Source organism: Typopeltis vanoorti, chromosome 6 (genome assembly GCF_054136105.1).
Source record: "Typopeltis vanoorti isolate ZY-2024b chromosome 6, IOZ_Tvanoo_1.0, whole genome shotgun sequence".
Lineage (NCBI taxonomy): Eukaryota > Metazoa > Arthropoda > Arachnida > Uropygi > Thelyphonidae > Typopeltis > Typopeltis vanoorti.
The window spans coordinates 55,013,101-55,039,375 of record NC_143554.1 but is presented as its reverse complement, the minus strand read 5'-3'; the positions used below and the strand labels follow the sequence as shown (position 1 = coordinate 55,039,375).

Genomic DNA, 26,275 nt, shown 5'->3' with positions numbered 1-26,275 from the left:
AGTTTTCTTTGTGAGAAAAGATGAAATTGAGTTTTGGAAGCATTAAAGATGACTAGGGTGTCATCACCCCATGTAAGCTGGGTGTGAAGAACAAAAGTTAAAGGTGAGTATTATGAGTAGGAGGAATGGAGAATTTTATCATCAGAAAAAATGGGAATAAAGTTTGAGTTCAATGAGTGAAGGTCATTTATGTATATGAGGAAGAAATTTGGAGCAATAACAGAACCCTGAGGAACAGTCCTGCATTAACAGGAAACTCTGAAAAGAAGAATAATGCCTTCCATTATTACATGAAATAGAGAGAAACTGCCAGTTCAGTTAGAAAGATTGGAAAGTAACAGACAATAAGATGACAGTTTGCTAAGAAGTCCTGGATGTCGAATCCTATCAGGTGCTGTGGAGATGTCAAATGCAACAGTACAATTTTTTCTGAACTTTTCTATCGCATGTTGTCCAAACGTTAGTGACTTGGGCAAGAAATCTGCTGTAGGTCTTGACCAGCAGAATCTGTATCGATGGTCATTCATTAGATGATTCTCTCTCTTTGTTGAATTTTCCTGTTGATGGCTGTGTATTTAGATAGCACCAATGAGAGTAATAAGTCAATTATTTGATGATAGACAGTTTCTTCTTTTTTTGTATGCATTTTTAGGGTAGGGGATTGGCTGTAACTTGACCACAAGTCACAGAACTATCAAGAGCAGAAGCCTTTTTTGGTTGCCAGGTTGATGAAGATTCTTGATGTGTTAATGGCTGAAAGGTACTGGAGATATGTAATGCAATGCATTGTTCTAGGTAAAGAAGGTGATTTCTATTATCATCTGTGCAGGAGTTGGATGAGAAGAATGATGCCTGGAGGTCAACGTTAGCTGATGCTCAGTACTGCCATCTGAAGAGTTAAAGCTGTGACAGATGTGTAGAAATTGCATGCAACAATTTTTGTAAGGCGCAAGGCAGAACTGCCATTGCTATAGCAGGTGAGTTTCTATAGTTAGCCCTTCCAAAGTCAGACTTGGTCCAGGTAACGACTGTTTTATACTTGTTATGGGCATCAGTGTGAGTTTTGAATGAAGCTTGAGTTTTTTTTTCTCTCAAGTCACTTACAATATGCTATGTTTTCTTTGATGACTTTGGTTCATTTGGAAGACCACAGCTTGGCTACTGGGCAGAATTTTGAATAGTGATCTGTTTCTAGAAAATGGAAGCAGTCTGACAAACAGAAGGTTTTAAAAGTCGAATAATTTATCATTTAGTGTTGCAGTGCCAGAGAATGAGGTGAATGGCTGGGGAAAGGGTGTTCCACTAGAGATGGAACTTGCAATCTGAAATCCAAGTGGTGAAGATAACTTCACCATTTGGATTGCATTGAAGTCAAGTTTTAACGATAAGGAGTTGTGGAGTTCAGAATTGGGAAAGTGATAAAGACAGCAGATGAATAATAAATGATGAAATAAGGAAATATAAGTCATAGAAGGTCAAAAAGAAGAGATTAAGATATCCTCAGATAGAAAAGCACAGGTACACTCTTTTGGTGAAAGATATAAAACACTATCGTTTAGGACAGTGTTAAGATGGACTATGGTTGTTGTGGTAGTATGGGATTTGGTTAAAAAAAGAAACTGCATTTTAGTGTCTGTAGGTGATGTAGGTGATTGTGTGCATAATTAAAGTTGAAAGTTAGTGAAGTGGCTGTGGAAGAGAATTTTTAGTTTGAAATTAAAAAAAAAAAAATTTTTTTTTAGAGAGAGAGAGAGAGAGAGAGAGAGAGGTTTACTTTTATATTAGTAGCCATGACACTACAACTAATTGCTAATGCTTCCCATTACCTCAATATGTCCTTGCTTCAGGCATAAACTGACAGTGTGGAAGTTTATATGATAATGTGCCTTCTGCATGTATAATTTCGGGCTTCAAAGTTATGTGAAGAAGACATTTGACAGTAACCTGCCATGTTGGATCCTTCATATGCCTTGAAGAAATCTAGCAGCCAGTGGTGTAGCTAGAGCTTTTGCCGCCTGGGGTGGTCCCTGAGTTTGCCACACCTCTCAATACACACCAAAAATACTACAAAAAGTCAAAACAACATATAGGGAAATAAATTAAAACACTGTTTATTTTTGAAGTAAAACTTTAATTGCAACATTTTAAAATGTTATTTTTCTTGCTTTTTCTGTTAACAAAATCGTCGATGACATTGTCAAAGTCTATTTCATAGTAATGTAGGTAATTCTTAATCAGTTTTATTTAGAAAAACTCCTCCCACAACTAGCAACACTTACAGCAATTGTGAGGAAAATTCGCTAAAGTATTACAATAGTTGGAACTGAGTTCTCGAGACTGTATTTTAGAATTAACTGCAAAAGTTCAAAAATGTTCAAAGTGCTGCCCGGGATGGACCGCCTGCTCTAGCTATGCCTCTGCCAGCAACATAGCATATCCATTCTTTCTGTCCATCTGTTGTTATTTTATTATACAGTGTGAGCAGATTGCTAAAGCAAGATTTTCCTGTAACAAATCTATATTGTCCTCTGTAGAGAATCAAAGTGCTATCTATCTATCTATCTTTCTACTTCTGGATATGGGCCTTTATCAGCCTCTTCATTATCTTAATGACTGCTCCAGAGATACTAATTGCCTATGATTGCTTGCTTTGTCCCAGCTTTACCCGTGTATAATCAAATTATCCCTCTATTTGATTATATATTTGATCATGAAGAATCTTGCTTGTGTTGTGACTCAAATTGAATATCTGAGACAAATAGCTAATTTTCTTATACATTCCTTCAGTATCCATGCTGATATCCTATCCAATTCCAGTGCTGTTTGACTCATGCTCTTGCAATGGCTCTAGTACTTCTAATACATCTACCTCTCTTCTTTTGTTAACTTCTCCCTTGGCATCTGGAAAGTTGAGTCTGCACAATCAGCACAGAATCAGGTTTCACATTATAAACAAAAATTATTAGAATACTCATTTTAGTGCATGTTATCAGCTTTCTTCCCACTAAAATCTGTACATTTGTTTTAGGAAAAATCATTATGCAATTCATTATAATTGTCTAACTGTTGAGATTTTGACCCTTATTGATGTGAAATATTTCATTCAGACTAAGCCAATGAATAAACAACTGAAGTTTGGCATGTGTGTCGCCTGTATATATCTTAGGCTGAGAATAAAAAAAAATTATCTTAATTAAGCTTTTAGCTGTGATCTGCATGTAATATTTTTTTTCTGCATGTAATATTTTTTGCATTGAAACAAGTTCATAAATAATGGCAAAACTGTTATATTATTCACAAACAAAACTTACAAAATTACAGATTAGACAGATGGCATAATGACTATAGTTGGAACTGCATGACTAAAGTTTTTTTGGGATTTTCCTAAGGGCAAAACAAAGTACAAACAACCCTGTAAAGCAGGATAGAACTGGATTTCTGGGAGAAAGGAGAGAATTAACAAATTTCCATTACACAATTGCAAGCTTCAAATCCATAAAAATATAAAAGTTATGGAAATGTCCTGTTAGTCACTCAGTATCTTTGTTTACAATACACAGTAAATGGAATGTTGTATATACAATGCATTGCTTGTCAAATCCTTTTTTGCATTGTAGACTTAGTGCATGGTTACATGTTGTATGTATTCCTTTGGATGTCTTTTATTCGATGTTGGTTGATTTGTAACATGCAGTTTCCATGAAGTGTCAAGGAATTATGAATTTGAAGGAAGACAGAAAGTTGTTACAACAAGCAAGTGATTTCAGAACTAATTATAGTTAATATTTGATCAATTTAGTTTTTTCCAGATTCATTGAAATTGAACATGATATGCATCAAAACTGAGTGTCGCACCTTCTGATCCCTTGCCAAAGTCATTGGGTGCAACTTTTGTCCATCTTTGCCTCTTCTTCTATTTCATCTTTGAGTTGCACAATGGATGGAATTTCATCTATTGTGCTCCTGAACTAACACTTGTTCTCTATCATCTATTCGCTAAATTGTACTTGGCTGGCATGCACCCTTCTGCATGAAAGAAAGCTCACAACCAGTTCCCAAAAAAAGGAGATTAATGTTTACCATCAAGCTATTGGCCTATTGCTCCCACATTCATTTAGTCTGAAGTAATAGAGAAAGTATAAATAATCAACTTCTTCAACACCTTGAGATTGCTATCAAATTAGTGACCACTGGTATGGATTTCACCACTCTAGATCCACAAGAGATCTCCTGGCCTACGTCACTCACATTTGGACCCATTCCAATTAGAAGGTCTGTAGAAACCTGTGCCATTGCTCTTGGCATCCCCAAAGCTTTTGATAATGTCTGGCATCAAAGCTTCTCAACAAGTTACCATCATTTGGACTGCCTCTGTCCTTGTGTAAATGGATTGGCAGTTCAGATCAATCCCTATGGTGTTTTCTCTTCAGACTTTACTGTCATTGCCAGTGTCCCTGAGAGCTCTGTCGTTTCACCCACCCTCTTCGTGATCTATATAAATGATTTGCTCCCATTTGACTGCAAACCCTGTTTATAGTTTTGCTGATGATAACATACTCCACTTGTCCTACCCATATGACAAGCCTTGCAGTGCTCAAACATCTCAAGCTTCAAGATCATCTGTAATAAGTGCCCCAAACACTGAATCTCGATAGTATCTTTGACTGGGGTGAAAGCAACTTAGTCATCCTCAATGCTTCCAAAACACAGTTTTGCTTGTTTTTCCCATATCAAAACTTAGGTTATGATAATGTTCATCTCACCAGTCTAGACCGAATCTCGCTCTCCCTCCCTCTCTCTCTTTGGTCTTTACTTCAAACCTTTCCTGGCACAATCATATCACCTCTATAGGTGATATGATTGTGTCTGATATATCACATCAGCTTCCTAAAAACTTGGCATCATTTTCAAGTCAAGATTTTGCTTCTCTGCTAAACAGTTTACTTATGCTGTATAAATCCCAATTCCGATTAACATTGGAACTCATTTATGGAGTGATATATACCTAAAAACTCCCTAAAAATTCTTGATGCTTTTCAAAAAACTGCACTCCTGTTGATAAATGACACTTCTCTTACAGACTCTTCAGCCACTTTCCCGTAGAAGATAAGTTTCTTCATTGTGCTCTTCTACAGATATTTCCATGGCTACTATTCAGTAGAACTAGCTCCATTGTTTCCTATTTCTGCCATATCTACAGGAACTTGTGCTACTGCTGTCAGCATCATTTTAAAGTTGCGCTGCATACTTGTCAATTGTGCTACTCTGTCATCTTTCATTCCCTCCATTTTAATTCTGTGGAACAGTCTCACTTGTGAAGCATTTCCAAAGAATTATAATTTTTAGCAGTTTCAAAATATCCCTTCCCCACTCAGTCAAATTCATTTACTGTCTCTATTGCTGCCCTAATAAAACCAATCACTCTGAGCACCTTAATTTCTTATCCTTAAAAATTTGATTTTCTCCAGTCCCACTTTCCCAACAGCAAAATCATCCTCCTAGGAGATTTTAATATCCATAACACCAACTGGCTTTCCTCCTCCAGCTGTACAGATCTTGCAGGCAGAGATGTTGAAACGTTTACCTTCACTGACAACCTCACACAACTTGTTCAAATGCCAACCAGAATACCTGATAACCTGAGCCACTCCTGAAACACCCTAGATCTCTTCCTCACCAACAACCCTTCTAAATACATAGTGAATGTAGTGCCCCCCCCCTAGGTAATTCTGACCACAATCTAGTGCCATCCCATGCAACAACTCTTACACAGCCACTCCCATATAAGAGTAGTTTGGCATTATAACCATGCCAAGTGGGACAGCCTCTGCAATTTCTATGCCTCATTCCCATGGTTGGACTATTGCTTTTGTCCTTCCAACTCAAAACCATGCACCGAACTTATCACCAGAGTAATCCTCACCAGCATGGAAACATATATTCCCCACAGTACTCTGCCCTGCCATTCCCTAACTAAACCCTGGTTTTCCAAAAGATGCGCCAAGGCTGTACGAATGAAAAACCATTCCATAACTGGCTCAAATGAAGAACTTCATCTTCCTTTGGAGCTTATACTGAATCCTGAAATAGATGCAAAAAAAAAAAAAACAATCGGTGCTTCCAAAACGGAGTTCAAAAAGCAGGAAATTAGCAGCCTGTCCAAACGGCAACCAAGTCTTTTGGTCTCTCGTCAAAGCAGTTGGTTGAAAGTTCTGCCCAACACTATTCCCACCCCTGTCATACCCAGTTGGCTCTATTACATCATCATCAGTTACAGAAAAAGCCAATCTTTTGGCCTCTCTTTGCTTCCAATGCATGCCTAATTGACAGTGGTATATGTCCCCAACCTTTCCAGATGCCCAACATACAATGCCCACTATATCCTTTTGCCAGAAAGAGATTAGAAGAATACTGTCTAAATTAGACACAAAAAAATCTCCTGGCCCTGATGGCATTCCTCCAATTGTCCTGAAGGTTTGTGCACCAGAACTGTCTCCTGTCCTATGTCGCATATATATATATATATATATATGCGACATATATATGCCCTGGTGTTGTACCATCTTTAGACTTGAACTTTGTTTCAGGCGCAAACTTAATTGTTTGCATACTTGGGATTAGGAGCTAAAATAACCAAGCATATAAAATTGCTTGGTTATCCTAATATATATATTTATATATATATATATTTATATATACTGGCTTATTCCACTGGTATCTGTCCTGCAGCCTGGAAATTGGCCTATGTTCAGCCCATTCCCAAGAAAGGCAACAAGTCACTGCCATCCAACTACCTTCCTATCTCGCTCACCTCAGTTCTGTCTAAAGTTATGGAAAAAATCATCAGTTCCCAACTCTACACTACCTTGAAGTAAACAACCGCCAATATGGATTCCGTCACTGCCGATCTGCTCACATATTTCACCCATCTCTAGATGCCATGAATAAGTTTGGTGAATCTCAAGTGGTTGCACTTAATATCTGCAAGGTGTTTGGCACAAGGATTTACTAAGCAAGCTGCCATTGTTTGGTCTGTCTCAAGACTTCTGTGGTTGGATTGCCAGCTTTTTGTCTGGCTGCATACTATGTGTGGTAGTGGTGGACGGTTCCTTATCCTCTCACCATTCGGCTAATGCCAAGATTCCACAAGGTTCTGTCCTCTCACTATCCCTCTTCCTGCTATATATCAATGACCTACTTCAGCTGACCTCCAACCCAATACACAGGTTTGCAGATGATAGCACATTGCACTCTTCCCTTTCATTTGATAAACCTTACTGTACATAACTCACCTCAACCTACAGAACATCAACCACCACCACCAATTCTGATCTCCAAGCCATCCTCCAATGGGGTTCAGATAACCTCATCGATTTCAATGCTAATAAAACCTAGTACTTTCTTATTTCCCATTAAAAAAATAAATAAAATTAATTCTACCAGTATTATTTCTAACAACACCCAAATTTCCAGGCAATTTGAGATTTATCTTCATGGAATTACCCTGACATCAAGCCTCTCCTGGCATCACAACCATTTCATCCTCAGCTTCTAAATAACTAGGATTTCTCTTTTGCTCAAGATGTTACTTCACCCCCTGAACAGCTGTTAACCTTACATCTCAAATCATTTGTTCCTACCATCACAATCATCTTATCCACCCTTTCACTCCTCTCAATTGCCATAGCCACGCTTTCTATCATTTCTCCAGGCAAACACTCCTCACGCATCCTATCTTGAAACCATACAAATCGCAAATCTGCTCAGCTATCGAATACTGCTCTGACATATGGGGTAGGGTCCCCAAAAGCTCCCTCAAAATGCTTGACTCAATACAGAGGAGAGCAATTAGACTTATTAATGACCCAGCTTGCCCCCCCCCCCCCCCACTTTTGCACAGACATTTGACTTATGTAATATGTGTATTCTACAAATATTTCCATGAGAAATGTTCATCTGTAAAAGCATCAATAATTCCCCCACCAAGTACTAAGCTCATTGGAACATGTGCAGCTGCTGCTCGACATTCCTTCACAGTGCACCATGAAACCCACAGAACAAGTTTCTTTTCCTCCTCCTTCATCCCTGCAACTGCTGTACTGTGGAACAGTCTTCCCCTTGCTGTGTTCCCCAGGGAATACAATATACAGTCATTTAAATCAAATGTAAGCAAGTTCCTCTTTTCCCAACACATTTACCCATACACGGTACTAATGTACTATAGGTTACTATATCAATCGATCTCTTATGTATGGGCTCAAAATAATAAATAAAAAAAATATTGAAAAGAACACTAATGGCATAAAAGTGGGATAAATTATGCTCCTACTTTACAATGTTGGATATGATGGCATCTGGACTACTATGTGTTCACCTGGATTCAAGCAAATTGAAAAAATAAATAAAAAATTAGAAAGATTCAGCAGTAACTAAATGCTGGATCTCTTCATAAATGAAGAGGTGCGATTAAAAACATACATTTTAGTAAAAGGGATCTTATACTCTAGTACAGACATGAGTATAATTTTGCAGCTTATGGCTAGTAGAGGTAAAATTTGAGGTCATCCTTCTAGGCTGGTCAAGGGTGTGGTTATGAAACTTGAGGTTTGGTACTAATAGTGTGTGTGTGAACTGGACTGTCATTCTACACTTGTGTTGAGTGTATATTTAGTAAATATGTTCAAGGATATGATAAGTGTTCAAATGACTAAAGAGCTCTTCCTCAATGAATCTTGGACCCTGGTGGAGTATTCATAATAGCAGTAATATTATTTTCTTTCAGTGGCACTATCCACAGCATGCTCAGACATCGAATTGTATTCTGAGTATTTGTTTCAGCAGGAAATTCACTGTATATATGTTAATACTTCTGGCATTAGTATATGGAAATGACAACATACCTTTATTCCTCAACCAATCTTTACCTACACCCTTCCATACAAGGGACAGTGATTTTTTTTTTTTTGCATCTGTTTCTATGGCATAACAGATCTTTTGTTGCAATGGTTAATTAAGCTGAATTAATTTGTTTGCAATCTGCAAAAAGAACATCTTGAGATATGTAGTTTTCTTTTATCTGCTTGTAAATATAGTTCACTGTGATAACTTCTTGAAATGTCGATTCACAATACTAAAAGCATTGGAGATATGAAATTTCAAATGGGACATCTGACTTGCCTTGTGCTGAATGTTTGATAGTGTTTATCTACTGTACAGTGAACTGTTATGTGATGTGTAATCAAATATTTTTGAAAATTAAGGACAATTGCTTTAATTAATACTTTCATGTAGCATTTGTGGAAAGTTGATGTATACAAGGTCATATATAGATTAACAGTAATTGAATCAGTACTGATAGCTACTTATTAAGAACCTCCATAACTCAGTCGGTATAGATGAAGCCCTTTGGTTGGAAAGTCCTGGGTTCGATTTCTGTCCAGGATGTGAGGAATCTTTGTCTGGTCTCTTTCAACTAAAGATGAGTTAGCTGGTCTCATATGGAGGTATGAGGTTTTTTTCACCTTGAAACTCAGAATTTTTGGCATACTGATGACAACAGTACTTAAGTTGTTCTTTTAAAATTAATTTTATATTTAGTTTTCATGATAGGTCAAAGGAATTGTTTCTTATATAAAATATTTGCTATGGTGAATTCCTTTAGATTAACACATGGATACCATGAAATCCTGGTCAAGATTCATCAGTAATTTTATAGTTAGCTGGTTTAATGATGCTTATCACAGTAAAAATATCATATGATTTTTACTGTGAATTGTTTTTTAAGAAATGCCAAATTGAATAATGAATAACCATTGCTAATTAAATGTGTAATTGTTGTATGTTGTTGTTCGTAGGTGAAACTGTTCCTCATGATGAACAACTTTCAATGAAGGAGCTGGAAACAAGTACTATTAGTCTTACTGATAATTCTGCTGTATCAAATATACCTGAAACTCGAGTTATAGTTTCCTCAGAGCCACTTAGTAATGAGGAGCGAACAAAATTTGAAGAGGAACGTACTCGTTTATATGCTCAGTTGGATGAAAAAGATGATGAGCTTGACCGTCAAAGTCAGCTCATTGAAAAATTAAAGGAGCAAATGTTGGAACAGGAAGAGGTAATTTCTTTGTTATTGCAATACAAACTTGTATAAAATATGTTATCCTTCTCTTAAAGTTTTTTTTACTTGTCAGCCAGGTTGGCTGAGTGGTTAACATATTCAATCTCCAGCCAAAAGGCTTCAGCTACAAATCCCTCCTTGGACATGGATGTTTGCGATGTCCTTCATTATTTACATTCATGCATACAAATATATACTCTCTACTTTTTCAGTGGAAAAAGTAGGGAGCATATATTTGATCATTATTTTTTTCACACCTTTCCAGTGTCTCAGTTGATGTTTACATCAAGTGCATTGAGATAAAAAAAAATATAGCTCCACCCCTTTCTTGACCACATTCATTCTCAACTTCCATGGATACCCTCTCATCCCTATAATATACATATTTTATGTAATATATAAATATAATAAATAATAAATAAATAATGAAACTTTTACTGTGGTAATATAATCTAGAGAAGAATCTCTACATCTGACATAAGTAACTATCTAAGATGCATCTACATTTATTGTAAAAACTTTTGAACTGTTATAATGGTTGAGTGATTTGTGTCATTCTGAAAAGACTGAAGTGCTGTAGATCTCAACTTACTTGACTAGCAACATGCATTGCTAGGTCTTTCATACTCGAGCTTTACTTCATGGTGATGCAGAAATTCGACTGCATTATGCCCTGATTTTTATTATTGACCTTTAATTATAGTAACCAGAAAAGTTACTTTTAAAATTGAAAGAAAAATTGACATATGAAGCATATTTTGACTAGACAAGATAAATAAAATATATAAAATCAGGCTGAAATATTGAATTAAAGCATGATTAGTTAAAAAAAAAAAATTAACATTCCTGTGCAAAGTTGTACAATTTTAATTTTGACAAATATCAAAATTTTAAACAAATATCACTTGACTATATTATTGTACTAAAATATAGAAAAATTAGTTATTACATTATTAAAAACAATTGAAAGACCAGTTACTATATATAATGTTAACACCATCTTTCATCTATTAAATTTTCAAATTTGGCTTTGCTTGAGAAATTTGTAAACATTTATACTATGTTATGAACTTCTGCCACTTCATTTTCATTTAAATCAAAAACACTTAGCTTAAAAGAGCTATGAAAATATATCAGTAGAGTTTTCAGAATCAGCTCATTTAGAATAAATAAATATATCGTATACAATATAGAAGAAATATTGTATACAATATTTCTTCTATATTCTATTTGAACTATGTGAGATTCCTAGAATTCTGGATAACACTTTTTTGGATTTTTATAATTTTAGCAGAATTTTCACTATTTGAGTTGACTTAAAGCCGAATTGGCTGACGGATCAGTAGTACTATGATCATGATGAAAGCATTGCTTGCCTGAACATAGAAGCAGAGCCAGTAAGGTAGTTGTCTTCCTCCTCCTTCAGTTGAAAAATCAGAACACAACTACTGCCAGGTGGTTTAATGACAAAACATACATGATTTTGTTTCAATCATAATATAAGCAAAAATTTTGCAATGAATGTTTTTGAAAAAGTTATTTGCTACATTAAAACATCAAATAAATAGAAAAAGCATTGAAAAAAAAATCAACTCCCATCCCCATATTTTTTCAGCTGGTTTATCAAAAACCCAGGTCCAAATCCAGAGTAGTTTGTGTGAGCCACATGTGAATAAGGTTGGTTACCTTGGTTTAATAAGGTGCCAATTGGAGAACAAAAATCAAGGTTAAAAAACATTAAAATCAAAAAGATGAAAAAAATAAAAAAATGAAGAGTTTTTTTTTTAATCTTTGTGCAACATACTTGGGTGGTCTTAAAAGTTCGTGGCCACGACCATAAATGGCAACACGATCAGCAAGATTTTTTTTTTTCTAAGCTGGTACATCTGTCATAAGCACCCATGTGAAATTGCAAATCATTTTATCAAGTAGTTTTTTTTTTTTAATACAGCTGCTGAAGCCAAAGTGTTGTCTGTATCCCTTGAAACCGATAAAATTGTGTATCGTGCAGTTACAAAATTCTTTGTAAAAGAAGGTTTAACATCAAAAGAAATTCATTTGAAGTTCATAAAAGTTTATTGGCACTCTTCTCCTTCGTTTTTGACAAATAAAAAATGGGCTGCCAAGTTTAAACGTGGCTGTACCAGCCTTAAAGATGAACCATGTGAAGGACGTCCAAAAAAGTGTAACAACACCAGAAAATCATTGATCAAGTACACGATATGGTATTGAATGACCGGCAAGTCAAAGTGCATGAAACTGCTGAGACTGTAGGCATTTCAAAAGAACGTGTAGGATATATTTTTTTATGAAGAATTGCAAATAAAAAAGCTTTGTGCAAGATTGGTGCTGCACTTGCTCACAGCGGATCAAAAACGCACTCACATGAAAATCTCTGAACAGTGATTGGAGCGTTTTAACAAGAATAAAACTGATTTTGTGTGTAGATTTATTACTATGGATGAGACTTGGATTAACCATTACATGCCAGAATCCAAACAGCAGTCAAAACAGTGGACAGAAGCCGGTTGTTCAACTCCAAAGAAGACAAAGTCACCGATGCCAAGACCTTCCATCACCAGGGAAGGTCATGGCATCGGTGTTTTGGGATGCTAAAGGCATTTTGTTTATTAATTTTCTTGAAAAGGGTAAAACAATAACCGGAGAATATTGTTCCAATCTTTTGACCAACTAGACGAAAAAATTCGTGAGAAAAGACCTGGTTTGCAGAAGGAAAAAAATCATTTTTCATGCACCTGCCCACAAAAGTGTTTTGGCAATGGGAAAATTAAGGGATCTGCACTATGAACTGCTGGAACATCCACCCTATTCCCCCAGATTTGGCTCCCTCTGACTTCTATCTCTTCCCAAAACTAAAACTCTTCCTCGCTGGTCAGCGTTTTTCTTTGAATCAAGAGGTGATCACAGCTATTGATGGATATTTTGCAGATCTTTTTTACAGGGACAGGACAATGGTGTTGGAGCATTGCTGGAATAAATGTGTTAGTCTTAAGGAAGATCGTGTTGAAAAATAAAAATAATTTTGAAATTATAATTTCGTTTTTTCATTGTCAGGCTTGAGAACTTTTCAGACCTTCATATATGTTTATGGCTTAATTTACTGCAAAACACATTTGAGCATTTTTAATATCATTCTGATATACACTGTCTAATCAGAAATGTGCACACCTTTGTAAAAGTGGATATGGCTATATACATAAACTATTGCTCATATAAGTATAAAAGAAATACAACTTGTCACATTGGATACATAACATCTCATTTAATTACCACTATGTTAATTTTTTTTTGTTTTATGTGTGAATGCAATAAAATGTGTATACCCAAAATCGTCTTGATTGAACTCTTTCTTCTGTGAAAGAAAAAAACATGCCTCAAAATTTGCAAAAAATTTAATTTTACTTTGAATCTCAGCGATTTTTAAGTCATATGAAGGACTTTAATGATAGTTTCAGTTTCTATGAGAGATATTACTGGCCTGGTTTGCCAAGTGGTGAGCGTATCCGCTCTCTAGCCAAAATGCTGTGGGTTGGATTCTCGCTGTGGCCATGGATGTTTGTGATTATCTGTGAAAATATAGTAGTAGTGGTGGTGGTCAGCAGTAGATGGCATTGGTGTAGGTGATGAAAGTAGTTGCAGTTTGTTGTAGTTGGTGGATTGAGTGGTGGAGACAGAGTTGTGGAGTAGGTGCCTTCCCTTGATGAGTCTTTAAACTCTCTGGAGGTGTTGTGTAATAATAATATTCTTGATAGATGACTAGAAAGCAAAATTGTTTTCGTTATGTTATTTTTATCCCCTCAGCCTGCAGGGCATTTTGAAAAGCCCTCTAGGTGTAATAAAAGTATAATAAAAAAATAACTAACACTGGATTTATAGGTCGTAATAATTATTTAATAAAACCTAGTTTTGCCACTTAAGCTTGTGGCTTCATCTGGGTTAGGATGAACACACAAATATACAACATGCATTAAATATGAACCATTACATAACTGAAAACACCGAATGTGTAGGAACCATTACACAAAAATACAAGTAAGGCAGAAACATGTGGAGTGTGCAAGCTGGCACATGGTCAGTCATTGTTCAGCACGTGTGCCCAATAGTTTGCAGAAAAATTAGTCCAATGTATTTAAAGATCTGATAAGTGACTTCCAAATGTCACCCAAAATCATTCCTTGTTTCTGTTTAGCATGCCTAGCCATTCTAGCCTGTTTGATGTTGTGGGTGCTGAAGTTGTCTTCTATGTATGGCATGGAGCTCTTGTCTCATTCAGTGTTGTGGGGAGTGTGGGAGAAATGGAATGCTAGACCTGAGCTGTCTTCTGACATCTCCAAAAATGCTTCTTTTGTCTTATTTCTAAACTTGTCGATGTTTGTCCTATGTAATTAAGGCCACAAGAACATGAAATATTGTAAACTCCCAGATCTTTGTTGAAAGGGTTGTAGTTCTTGGCCTATAATAACAGATTTTGTACCGTCATAACTGGTTTGAAGGCCACTCTAATGTCATGAGATTTCAGATTTGCAATTTTTAGCAAAAGTTTGCCAATAAAAGGGATGGAAACTGAGAATGTAATGAATCATATGGATCTGTTGTGGAAAGGGGTTAGAGAATAATATTCTTTGTGCCATTTTTTTAGAATATCCATTGCTGATCAATAGTTGAAAAATAGAATGTAATTTTTCTGTTAAGTGTTCCTTCATCTCTTATAATTGAGATCACCCTCTTTTTCAGCATATGAACAATACATAATTTTTGTGAAATATGGTGCAATGAAGAGAAATGTAGATAACAATCTGTATGAGTTGGCTTTTGGTACACACCCTTCTTTCTGCTTTTTTTTTTTTTTTGTAATTAGAACATCTAGGAAAGGTAATTTTCCTTCAAGTTCTAAAGTGAATTTGATTTTATGGTGGAAGGAGTTAATAGATGACAGAAAATCTTGTAACTCACCCACATTGTGTTTCTGTATTATGAATATGTTGTCTACATATCTCCTCCAAAGTGATGGTTTAGTACAGGGATCGGCAACCTGTGGGCTGCATGCAGCCCGAATGTGCATTTTTGGTGGCCCATGAAAGGTTAACCATACTTACATGGAACGTGGCCCATATGTTCAGTCGAGAAGAAAATAAATTTTCTTTTCAACTGACTGATGAACATTTGCATGCTTTGATTCAAATTTGCACCTCAGGTTATAAAGTGGATATAAATAATTCGGCTAAGGGAAAATAATCACAAAAGTCACATTAAGCAGGGAGACACACATATTGTGATGCATAAACTATATTACTTTGTTTTTGTGTGATAATTTTTCATTCAGTTTTGTTTCATGCTTGTATCATATCTCATACTTTAACCCTCTCATGCATGAATTTTTATATTCATTTATAAAAAATGATAATGGCATGATACAGTACCATTTAATCTTAGAGTATTACCATGAATTCAATAATTTTCCTAAATTCATGTCCTGTACATGTCAAAAATGATGTCCTCATCTGAGGACATCATGCAGTAACGCCAACAGACATATTTCTATGGAAATTACTTAGACTAAGGAATTTTTTTTTCATTAAAAGACATTACAAGTATGACAAAACAGATTATAAACAATCTATATTTTTCTGAAACACTGCAAGAATGATCAAAATTTGGATTACTTAGTATATACAAAAATGTAATTCTTTTAGCAAGGCTTATATGTTGGTCATACATAACTGGTAATTAACTTAAGGAATTTACCACACATAAAATGGATATTTATTAAAGGGAACTTTAATGAATACCTTCAGTATTTTGGCAACATCACATTGCTATCTTCAGGAACATACAAATATGGTATGTGCACGCAGGCACTAACAAAAGCAAATCAGGAGGAAGGCAAGAAACTAACATTGTTCCTGAAGTCCTAATGGTGCCCCCTAGCAGGCTAATTGGGTTGTCTTGGCCGTTGGGCTGAAGTTCTTATGATGTAAGTCTCCCAAATTTGGGGCAGTCTCGCGCACCCAAATTTGTTGAGGTTTGGAACGTTTTTTAGAGCTGCTGATGATTCCATGAATTATCTTTCATACTTGAACTTGCTGCGGTGTATTATTTTAGTTTTCTAAAATATTTTAGTTTTCTAAAATAATACACCACAGAATGAATTCTATGGCGGGTATCTATGGCATGGTCTGCAAGCCCAGAGTGGCTGTACTGATGAAACCGGATGTGGTCTTTATGTTCTGAAATCCTGATATTTGCTGTCCTACCTGTTTGGCCAAAGTAGGATAGTTTACTACTGCAAGGGACCTGGTATACACCAGGTAGGGCTAGGGGAAGTGGTTGTTTTTTGATGGAGCAGATAAGGGATGCCAACTTTTTATATGGTCTATAACAAGAAGTTAGGTCATATTTTTTGAGGATATTGGTTATTTTCTTAGAGGTGCCCCAGGATGTAGGGGATGGTGATAATTTAGTGTAATCTTAATTGTGAAAAGGGGGGAGGGGGGGTTGTGGTTTATCGGTTTTAGTATTTTTTTGGGAGTTGTAGTCATTGGCTAAGAAAGTGTTGAGGATGTTGTTTAGTTCAGTAGTTAGGGCATCGTCATCTGAGCAGGTTAATTTTGCCCTGTTATATAGTGTTTTAATACCCCATACTGTTGTGAAGGGGAGGGGGAATTGCTGGTGAATGTATCTGCCTGTATGGGTGGGTTTTCTATAAACAGAGAAAACCAAAGATCCATCAGGCTGGCTAGTGATTAGAATGTCTAGGAAGGGGAGGGTGTTGTTTTCCTCTTTTTCCAAGGTGAACTGGACCTTGGGGGGGTGTCGGTTGTTTAACTGTGTTAGGAATGAGTGGAGTGTATCTGAGCCATGTGGCCAAATAGCAAACACATCATCCACGTACTGAAGCCAAATAGTGGGCTTTTGTGGGGCAGAGTTTAAGGCTTTCTCTTCAAAGGTCTCCATAAAGAAGTTGGCCAAGGGTGGGGAAAACTGTGAACCCATGGATGTCTCCTCTATCTGTTTGTAAAATTTTCCTTGCCAAATGAAATAGCCTGAGTTCATTGTGAACTGAAATAGGGCTGAGATATCAGGCAGAAATTTGGCTTGGGTGAGCCGTGAATGGGACATTTGTGATTAATTTGGAGACGTCAAAACTGAGAAATATGTCAATGTGTTAGAGTGAGAGGTTTTCTATACTGGTTTTGAAGTGGGCTGGGTTTTTTTTGTGTGATGTTGTGTTGCCAGTATAGTGTGTGAGCGCTTTGGCTAAATGTTTGGCTAATTTATATGTGGGGGGAATCAATGCCATCCACTATGGGACGTAATGGCACATTTTGTTTATGTATTTTTGGAAGTCCATATAATCAGGGGGGATCTAGAGTTAAAAGGTTTCAGTTTGTTAGTAACCTCCACAGGCCAAGAAGTGACTTTCTTAAGAAGGCTGGAGAGAGCTCTAATCTGAGAGCTGGTAGGATTATGTTCAATAGGGAGGTAGGTAGTACGGTCTAATAATAAAGCATTAAGCTTACCTGTGTAGTCCTTTTTGTTGAGAACCACGTGCCGTTTCCCTTATGCACTTTTGTGATTACTATTTTTTTTATTTTTCTTCATTTCTAGTAGAGCTGCATATATTCGTCTTTGGATAAGTTGGTTTTTGGAGGTCTTGCTTTGGTGAGAACACTGGCTACATCCAGTCTGACATTGTTGGCGATATGGTTAGGAAGGTTGCAAATCCCATGTTCTGTTTGGATCATTATTTTCTCGGCAGGTATACTTTTAGGAGCTAAGGCGAAATTGTGGCCACGTGAAAGTGCGGTGAGTGCTTCAGGCTTCAAAACTACGGAAGAGAGGTTGATTACTGTGTTGAGTGGTTGTTGTGGTACAGAAGTAGAATTCTTTATCAAGTTATCATATTTTTTCATGTGCCGACTACGTATTTTTTCAAATTCTTTTGTTGCCGAAGTGCATGAGACGTCCTAAAGAATCGTCCAAAAGTCATAGCTGGGCATATCTGAAAGCTTTTCCTCTAGCGCCCGTAAGGTTTTGTTTTCATCGGCCAGGAGATTTTTATCATAGTAGGGAGAAGCTAGTGCGGTTATAAATATGGAGAGCTTTCTGTGAAGTAAAATGGTTCTTAAATTTAACACAATTTTTGGTTACCTTGTTATCCCGGCAGCATTTTAGGAACGTCAGACGATTTAGTTGTCTCGATATCATCAACCTCATTTTGCCTTATTGGTGGGCCTTCCATGTGATGGAATCTGCATGGATGATAGTAATTCTTGTAGCAAGGTTTATACGTTCATCATACATAACTTGTAATTAACTTAAGGAATTAAGGAATTTACAGCGCATAAAACGGATATTAATTAAAGGGAAATGAATACCTTCAATATTTCGGCAACGTCACGTTGCCATCTTCAGGAACATATAAATATGGTGTGTGCATGCAGGCACTAACAAAGGCAAATGTGGAAGAAGGCAAGATGATTGGCAAGAGTAAATTGTCCTACTTTGGCCAAACAGGCAGGACAGCGAATATCAGGATTTCAGAACACAAAGACTACATCCGGTTTCACCAGTACAGCCACTCAGAGTTTGCAGACCATGCCATAGATACCCGCCATAGAATTCGTTGGAAGAAAACTAAAATAATACACCACAGCAAGTTCAAGTATGAAAGATTATTCATGGAATCATCAGCAGCTCTAAAAAACGTTCCAAACCTCAACAAATTTTGGTGCATGAGGCTGCCCGAAATTTGGGAGACTTACATCATGAGAACTTCAGCCCCAACAGACAAGACAACCCAATTAGCCCGCTAGAGGGCACTATTCGGACTTTAGGAACAATATTAGTTTCTTGCCTTCTTCCTCATTTGCTTTTGTTAGTGCCTGCATGCACATACCACATTTGTATGTTCCTAAAGATGGCAACGTGACGTTGCGAAAATATTGAAGGTATTCATTAAAGTTCCATTTAATTAATATCCATTTTATGCTTTGTAAATTACTTAATTAATGTAATTAAGTTAATTACCAGTTATATGAAAATGTAAAACAATTAGAATTTGCATTAGAGCTAAGTAAATCACGAACAGTCTTATTCTCGTTGCCTCATTTTGTATGGAAAGACTGAAATCATTCCGGACAGATTGGAACCTCACATCTACCACAGATGTATCTTGTTTTACTCTTGTATGACATCTCTGCAAAGATTGGCATTAGCACCTGTTGTCTTCTTTGGGAGGCGTCGACCGTCGTCAAAACGTTTCTCATGTGGCATAGAGTGAGTTCTGCTATTCTTTAGTGGAAGGTGGTGTCTGACTTGAAGGGCATCCTCATTTCTTTGTACCTGACTTGAGCTAAACTTTGATATATCAAAGCAGTTGCCACTCTTGATTTGAATTCCAACAAATCCAATTTTTCTTTTTCTTCCCATTTCCAAATGATCCGTGCATTACAAATAAGTACGTTCAACATATGGTAAAAAATTCTCATATACCACCGTTTGTTCCTGGTATCATTGCAATACAAAGCCACAGGAGAGTCCATAAGGTCCACTCCACCCATATGTTTGTTATAAACAGCTATGCTGCAAGGTAGTGGAATTTCAACATACTCTTTTTCTTTCATGCTGAACCTCTGACATACACTGACAGGATCCTTTCCTGAGTAGCTAGATACCACATATACTATTGAGTTAACAACCCATCTAGAATAGTTGAGAGATGTCCTGAGGGATCAGATTAACTATGAGTACCATAACTTTGTCTACAGGAACATTCGTGAATAACGATACAATATCCATACTAGATAGAATGTCTGTTGGTGAGATAGAAATTTCTCCTATTAGTTTTCAATTAAATATGTCAATTTCAAACCCAATGTTACTTATAATTTATTACATTCATTTTTTGGTAGGAAAAAAATTAACATATTCATCAAGTTATAAAGTTTTTATGATGTGTGTTAAATCAGATTACTTGTTGAGTGTTTAATTAATGTAAAAGAAGGATCAAACATAACAAAAATATAATTTTTTACTTTTATACTGGTAACTTAGTTATGCAGGCAATGCAATTTCATATCAGTAGTGTTTGCAAAGAACAGGTGCACTACAGTTTGAGACATTGAAAAAATTTTGTTCTGCGAGTATATTAACAAATTTACTTAGCTAGATAAAAAAAGTAATTGTTACTGATCACTTAAATAATTTATTTTTCCAACTTTAGAATCTTGTAAATTTTAATAGCATTTCTGTAGCAAGTAAAGTTTAATTTTAATGGTTACCATTTCAAGTAGACATTTGGAGGTAAATTGTTGATTGAAAGTTTGTAATGATGTAACTTTTCATGTGGTGCTATCGTAGTATTCTGTATGCCACCTGAGGATATGGAAGAAATTTGATGATAATTTCTATCGTAAACACAGTAGACATTCATTACTGATGAAATAACCCCTGATGTTTGAGTAACTACAACAGCTTAAATGCTTTCTTAAGCAGATATTAGGCAAAGCAGCCAGTAACATATCTAGGATACATTCTCGCGTTGGCAGTTTGTTCTAATTTTTCAAATCTTTTTTTTAAACAGTTTGCTTTCATGTTCAGTGTCTTCACTGGATACAAAAGAGTTTCATACCATCACTGTTGCTAGGCCAGAAGCTGAACATAGTTTCTAGTCACAATATGTGGATTTCAATATATTTCTGTTTTTAATAATTTGTACAGGTTTGGACATGAGAATTTTAGTATTTTACGTAATTCCTATTCATAACCTACTCTTTCTTTGATTGAATTATTCCATGTTTAATTTTAAAACCAGACAGGAGAGGAGGAGGAATCATGTAATTCTCTATCACCAGATTTTATTACTTTATCGAAATGCTATTCTCTTCAATTTGAAGTGGAGTAAATTGGGGGGGGGGGGGAGATAATCTGTTAGGCATAAATGCTAAGTTTCTTTTTTTGTTTAGCATTTGTTCATTTATTTTTTATTCTCTCATTTCCTGTTGTAACTTAGCACACCACTCATGATCCTAAAAAAATTGTTTTAATAGGTGGATATATTAAACATGCTGAAAGATGTAACAAAAAAAAATTTAATTTTTTTTTATTTTCGAAAGGTTATTTAAGCTGAAGGGGGGGGGGGGGGAAATCAGATTTTTATTTGAAATTTGAAACCATATAAGGTGAGGAATTGTTGTATTTCTGGTTTATAAATTTAATCTGCTAAAAAAAAAAAAAAATCCCCTAGCAACTTTTGGAGACTGAGAGGGCAGTTCAATTGCCACCGGTAGATAATCAGAGACAGCTAGCCCAAGACTACCACTAATTATAAACAGAATCTGATGAAGAGACAGCTTAAGTGCTGCTATCTCGTAGAACCTAATCCTAACAAAGTATATTATTTGTTTGAAATAATGTGGATTCTGTGGTCGATTTTCTATGGGATGATAAATCCAGCTTTCTATGAGAAAAATTCCATTTGTATGTGCCTGAGATTGACTAACTCAGGAACTGGTCAAAGACAGGTTTAGAAAAAGTTCCTCTAGTCGGCAACTAGATTTTAACTGAAAACAGCTTTCTTCATGTGGCCTAATGCTAGAGGTATATGAACACCACATTCAAAGCAACTACACAAGCTGGCCTCTTATTAAATGTTGTAATTAAATAAATGAAATGTTTATTTATATTATATACTGAAATTGCTGACTAGAAGAATCTTTTTGATAGGCTGCTTTTGGCCATTTGCCAGCTTAGTCAATCTTTGGTACAGGAAAGTTGGTTTTCTTTCTTTCCCAGAAGAAATTCAAGTTTTCAGTCCTACAACCTTTTAAGACTCAGACAAGATAGAAGCTATTATCTACATTTCTCATATCACTTTCAATTATAGCACTAACTAGAAATTTCTCTATTTTTTTTTATGGTGATGAAGTGGAGATTTTCAAAAAAAAAAAAAAAAAAAACATTATGGCTAAAGAGTGCTCTCTACTTTTGGGTAATGGATTCATTATTTATAATATTTCTGTGTAGCTCAGTGGAAGCCGTGTGCTGTCTACGACACTAGATTCTTCAAAGAGAGAGTGTGGTAAGTTCAGTTCTAGTTGCTAACTAGAGGAACGTTTACTAAGCCTTTTTTCGACTGGTTCCTGAGTTAGTTAATCTCTGGCATGGGCAGTGGGGTTTTTCTCCTATAAACTTGGGTTTTCATCCCATAAACTCAAGAAAATTGCCCTTAGGACCCACAGTATTTTCAGATGGTAAATGTAGTGTTAGCATTAGGGACCACGAGATGGTGGCACTTGTCATTCGCCGCTCTTCACCAGCCACCACATATAATTGGTGTTAGTTTTGGACCAGCTATTTCTCATTGGCTACTGGTCTAGATTGAACCGCACCCTCAGTCTCCAAATGTTAGATAGGGCTAAAATTCCCTTGGCTACTCCCTATATGCAAATAAATGGCATTAGATGTTTTTTTGTCATAATATTCTATCATATTTTATATCATTTTCACATTGTAAACTTTTAAAACTACTCTGTTATAGCTTATTACATCTACAAGAAGAGACTATGAAACTCTACAACAAGAAATGAATCGTATCCAACAAGAAAATGAATCTGCAAAAGAAGAAGTTAAAGAGGTATTGCAGGCGCTAGAGGAATTGGCTGTCAACTATGATCAAAAATCTCAAGAAGTTGAAACAAAAAATAGGGATTATGAGTCACTGAATGAGGAAATGACTCAGAAATTGGTAATAAATTGTATTATCTTTTAACTATTTAATAAATAAATAAACATTTTAGTAATGTTTTGTGTTCATTTAGCCATATTGTTATTCAATATTTAATGCAGTGTATTGTAGTATGCATTGCTTTAACTAATGCATGAATACTCTATTGTTATTATTTTGATCATAATGCAGAATTTTAAAATGACTTCCTAACCTTTTTTTTCATGCAATAGCTGCTTCAATATCTCTTCTCTCCTACTTTGTTAACATAATCCCCTTTGCACATAATTTTTGCTCTTTTTAAGTGATCCATTTATATTTTATTCAAGTTTTTAATAAATTATGGAATCTCAAATGTTCTAATTGATTTTTTCCCATTTTATTTCTGTTCACTTTTGACACTCACACACTCTTTATGTCAAACAGTAGGTGCCAGTATGCACTGGAATAGTGTGCCGTCACCTTTAATAAACAGTGACATGCAGTTGTAGTACATTTAAAAATTTGAAGTATTCATTAATTTTTTACACACTTATCTAGTATTCAAATAAGCATAGTTATTTAATAAAATTTGAGGAGTACCATGTGTGGTTTAAGGTTTTTTTTTTTTCTATTTCTATTAATTGTTTGTAAAACTTTTTATGAAAAATTTTAATTTTTTACATAGTTCAGAAACCGTGCTTTAGAGACCAAACATTGAACTTTTTCAAGCCACTTCAAGCTTACAGTAAGCAGGTCAGTGGTCTCACACCAGACGACTGAAATCCATCTCCTATCAAAAAGACATTCACAAAAACATCCATTCTCACAGTGGGATTTGCCTGGAGCATGTTGGAGAGCAGATGTGACTTGGCCAACCAGAGCAGCAATTACACTAAATATTCTAATTCTCTATTTTTCACTAAATATATAGCACACATTGGCTGTACCTGTGTGCTGTTAATCCACAAGCTGTGCAAGCAAGGAATTGGGAATTCCTCAAACAATAGAATGGCATGTTCTCAGGAAATGATTGCATATGAATGGCTATACAGTGCAGTTAATGCAGCACTACAACTTGGAGACAAAGAAAAAAAGGTTAGACTTTTGCATAAAAGTGTTGGATGATATAGAAGACAAGCCTTCGTAGCACAACTCATTTTTTCTTATGAATCAACTTTCACCATAATGTTCATAATCATCATAACATGAGAATATGAGTGACAGAATATCCACATGCAAACATTGAAACTCACCAAAAGTTCAACATGTTTTGTGCCATTTTTATCACAGGAAAATTTATGAGCATTTTTCTTTGCCGAGGCAACAGTAACTGGAATGTCATTTCTCTATATGTTACAAATCTGATTATTCCCTTAACTCCAAGATGACCCTGCTGACTTCATTTTCATGCATGATGAAGCACCACCTCACTTTCACCATAATGTTCATAATTACCTCAACGCAACTCTTTCTAACTGCTGGATGGGTCGAAGTTAAATAGATGATCTTTTGCTGTGCAAGTGGCAACTGACCCCTTGTGATTTTTATTCTTTTGGGATTTGTTAAAGATACTGTTTACATGCCATCCCCTACCCACCACATTGCAAGAACTTCAGATCAAATTGTGGCAGCAGTAAATTCAATAACTGTCTACCAGTCACAAAGAGTCTGGCAAGAAATGGATTATCATTTTGATGTATGTTGTATTACTGGAAGTGCATACATAGAGTTGTCTGAATATCTGGCAGTTTTACTGTCAGGTGACATATAACTGATATTTATATTGCTGGAAATAAAGAATTCATAAGTACAATCTGCTCCTTTATTTTGAATAACCCTGTATAGGGTCATTTTCATTCTACTACTAAACTACCAATACACACACGCACGCACGCACCAGATATGCAAACAGAAAGCACTGGACAAATTCTTCTGTCCTGCCCGAAGGTCAAGTATAACATGAGTCCATTTGCCTCTTCCCATTCTAAACATGTTAAGTAACTCATTATCTTCAGTTATATCTGACTTTCACAGATGTTGTTCATCTAACAAGCAATACAACGATGACAACAACAACAAAAAAAAGTAAAAAATTAAATGGTTTATTTTTTCCTTCCACTGTTAAGAAATAATAAGTACAAAAACGAGTGCAAAGTTAACTATATAAGGCTGTGTCAGAGTCAACACTTAACAGCAAGGAATGACTGGCCATGTTGTTGGATTGTTGATTTAAAAAAAAAAAAAACTTCTGTGTGAAGCATAACTGGCTAAATGATCAAAAATGAGACTTGGATGCAGGAATGTTGTTAGGGTATGTGCTGTCTCTACATTCAAGAAAATATGTAAATTTTTTTTAAAAAAGCATATTCTATAATAGTTGGGATATAATTTTGCAACTCTCTAATCCTGCTTCTAGGCATTGGCTTACTAGTTTAGTGGGTTTAGTTCATTTTAGTTCATTTACATAATGAACATCCAAGCAGGGTAGGGTTACTACCCTGTACCCTGCTTGGATGTTCATTATGTAAATGAATGGAAAGAACTCTTGGAGTGGAAAAGACAATGAACATGAAGATTTTTAGAGAATGAGCAAACAATGAAGTTACCTATTTTGACTAAATCAGACAGCAACATTTACTATGGTATAGGTGCAAAAAAAAAAAGTACTGAACTCTGAAACTCCTTTCAGTACATGCACTATTAGATATGCCATTTGACTGCATGCACATTAATAGAAGAGCATGTGTAGAGTTTATGCCTTTACATTTAGCTGTAGCAATGGTGTTGCTGTTGGGAGAAAAGACATTTATTGTTGAGTATTATTTTAGTTAATATGGAGTTGACAAAGAAAATGATCCAAGCTTATGACATGTTTGTGAGTAGTTTATTTGTCTCTGTAAGCATACCCAAAGAAATAGTCATCGTTGTCTTAATCAAGAGGTTGTGGTTCCGACATATTGGAAATGTTCTACTGCAATGCAAAGGGCATTCGGGGAAACCACAAACTGTTAACACAAATGAGAGTCACTGGCATGTGCTGGAGCAAGTGTTACAGTCTCAAATACAGTCAATGCCAAACAGCAGTAAAACTTGGGGGTCACTACAGAGAATCCTTAAGGAGCTGGTGCTTTTTCATGCATCATTCAGGTGGGTCAATGTTTAACAGCAATAGATTATGCTGAATGGGAGGAATACTATGCATGCGTGCTGTCCGATGTCTATGAAGATCCATCCTTCCTTCATAATGTCTGGTTCTCAGATGAAGCAAATTTCCATTTTAGTGGTCATGTAATCAGGTGAACCTACAAGTTTCTTGAGAACTGAATTTGTTCAAGAGACATCTCTTTACAGCGAGAAGGTCACTACATGGTGTGCAGTTTCCAGCCATGGCATAATTGGGCCCTACTTCATTGAGGAGGGCAGTC

The 26,275-nt window shown here is 35.9% G+C and overlaps 1 protein-coding gene across 2 annotated transcripts in view; it reads left to right on the top strand.

Moving 5' to 3' along the window:
- LOC150105462 (kinesin heavy chain-like) overlaps nt 1-26,275 on the top strand; it is a 415,076-nt gene that overhangs the window by 172,201 nt on the left and 216,600 nt on the right. For both annotated transcript variants that reach the window (XM_090394832.1, XM_090394831.1), the window contains exons 12-13: nt 9,855-10,117; nt 22,683-22,889. In XM_090394832.1, the coding sequence (XP_090250958.1) occupies nt 9,855-10,117; nt 22,683-22,889 (470 nt within the window). The remainder of the gene's footprint in view (nt 1-9,854; nt 10,118-22,682; nt 22,890-26,275) is intronic.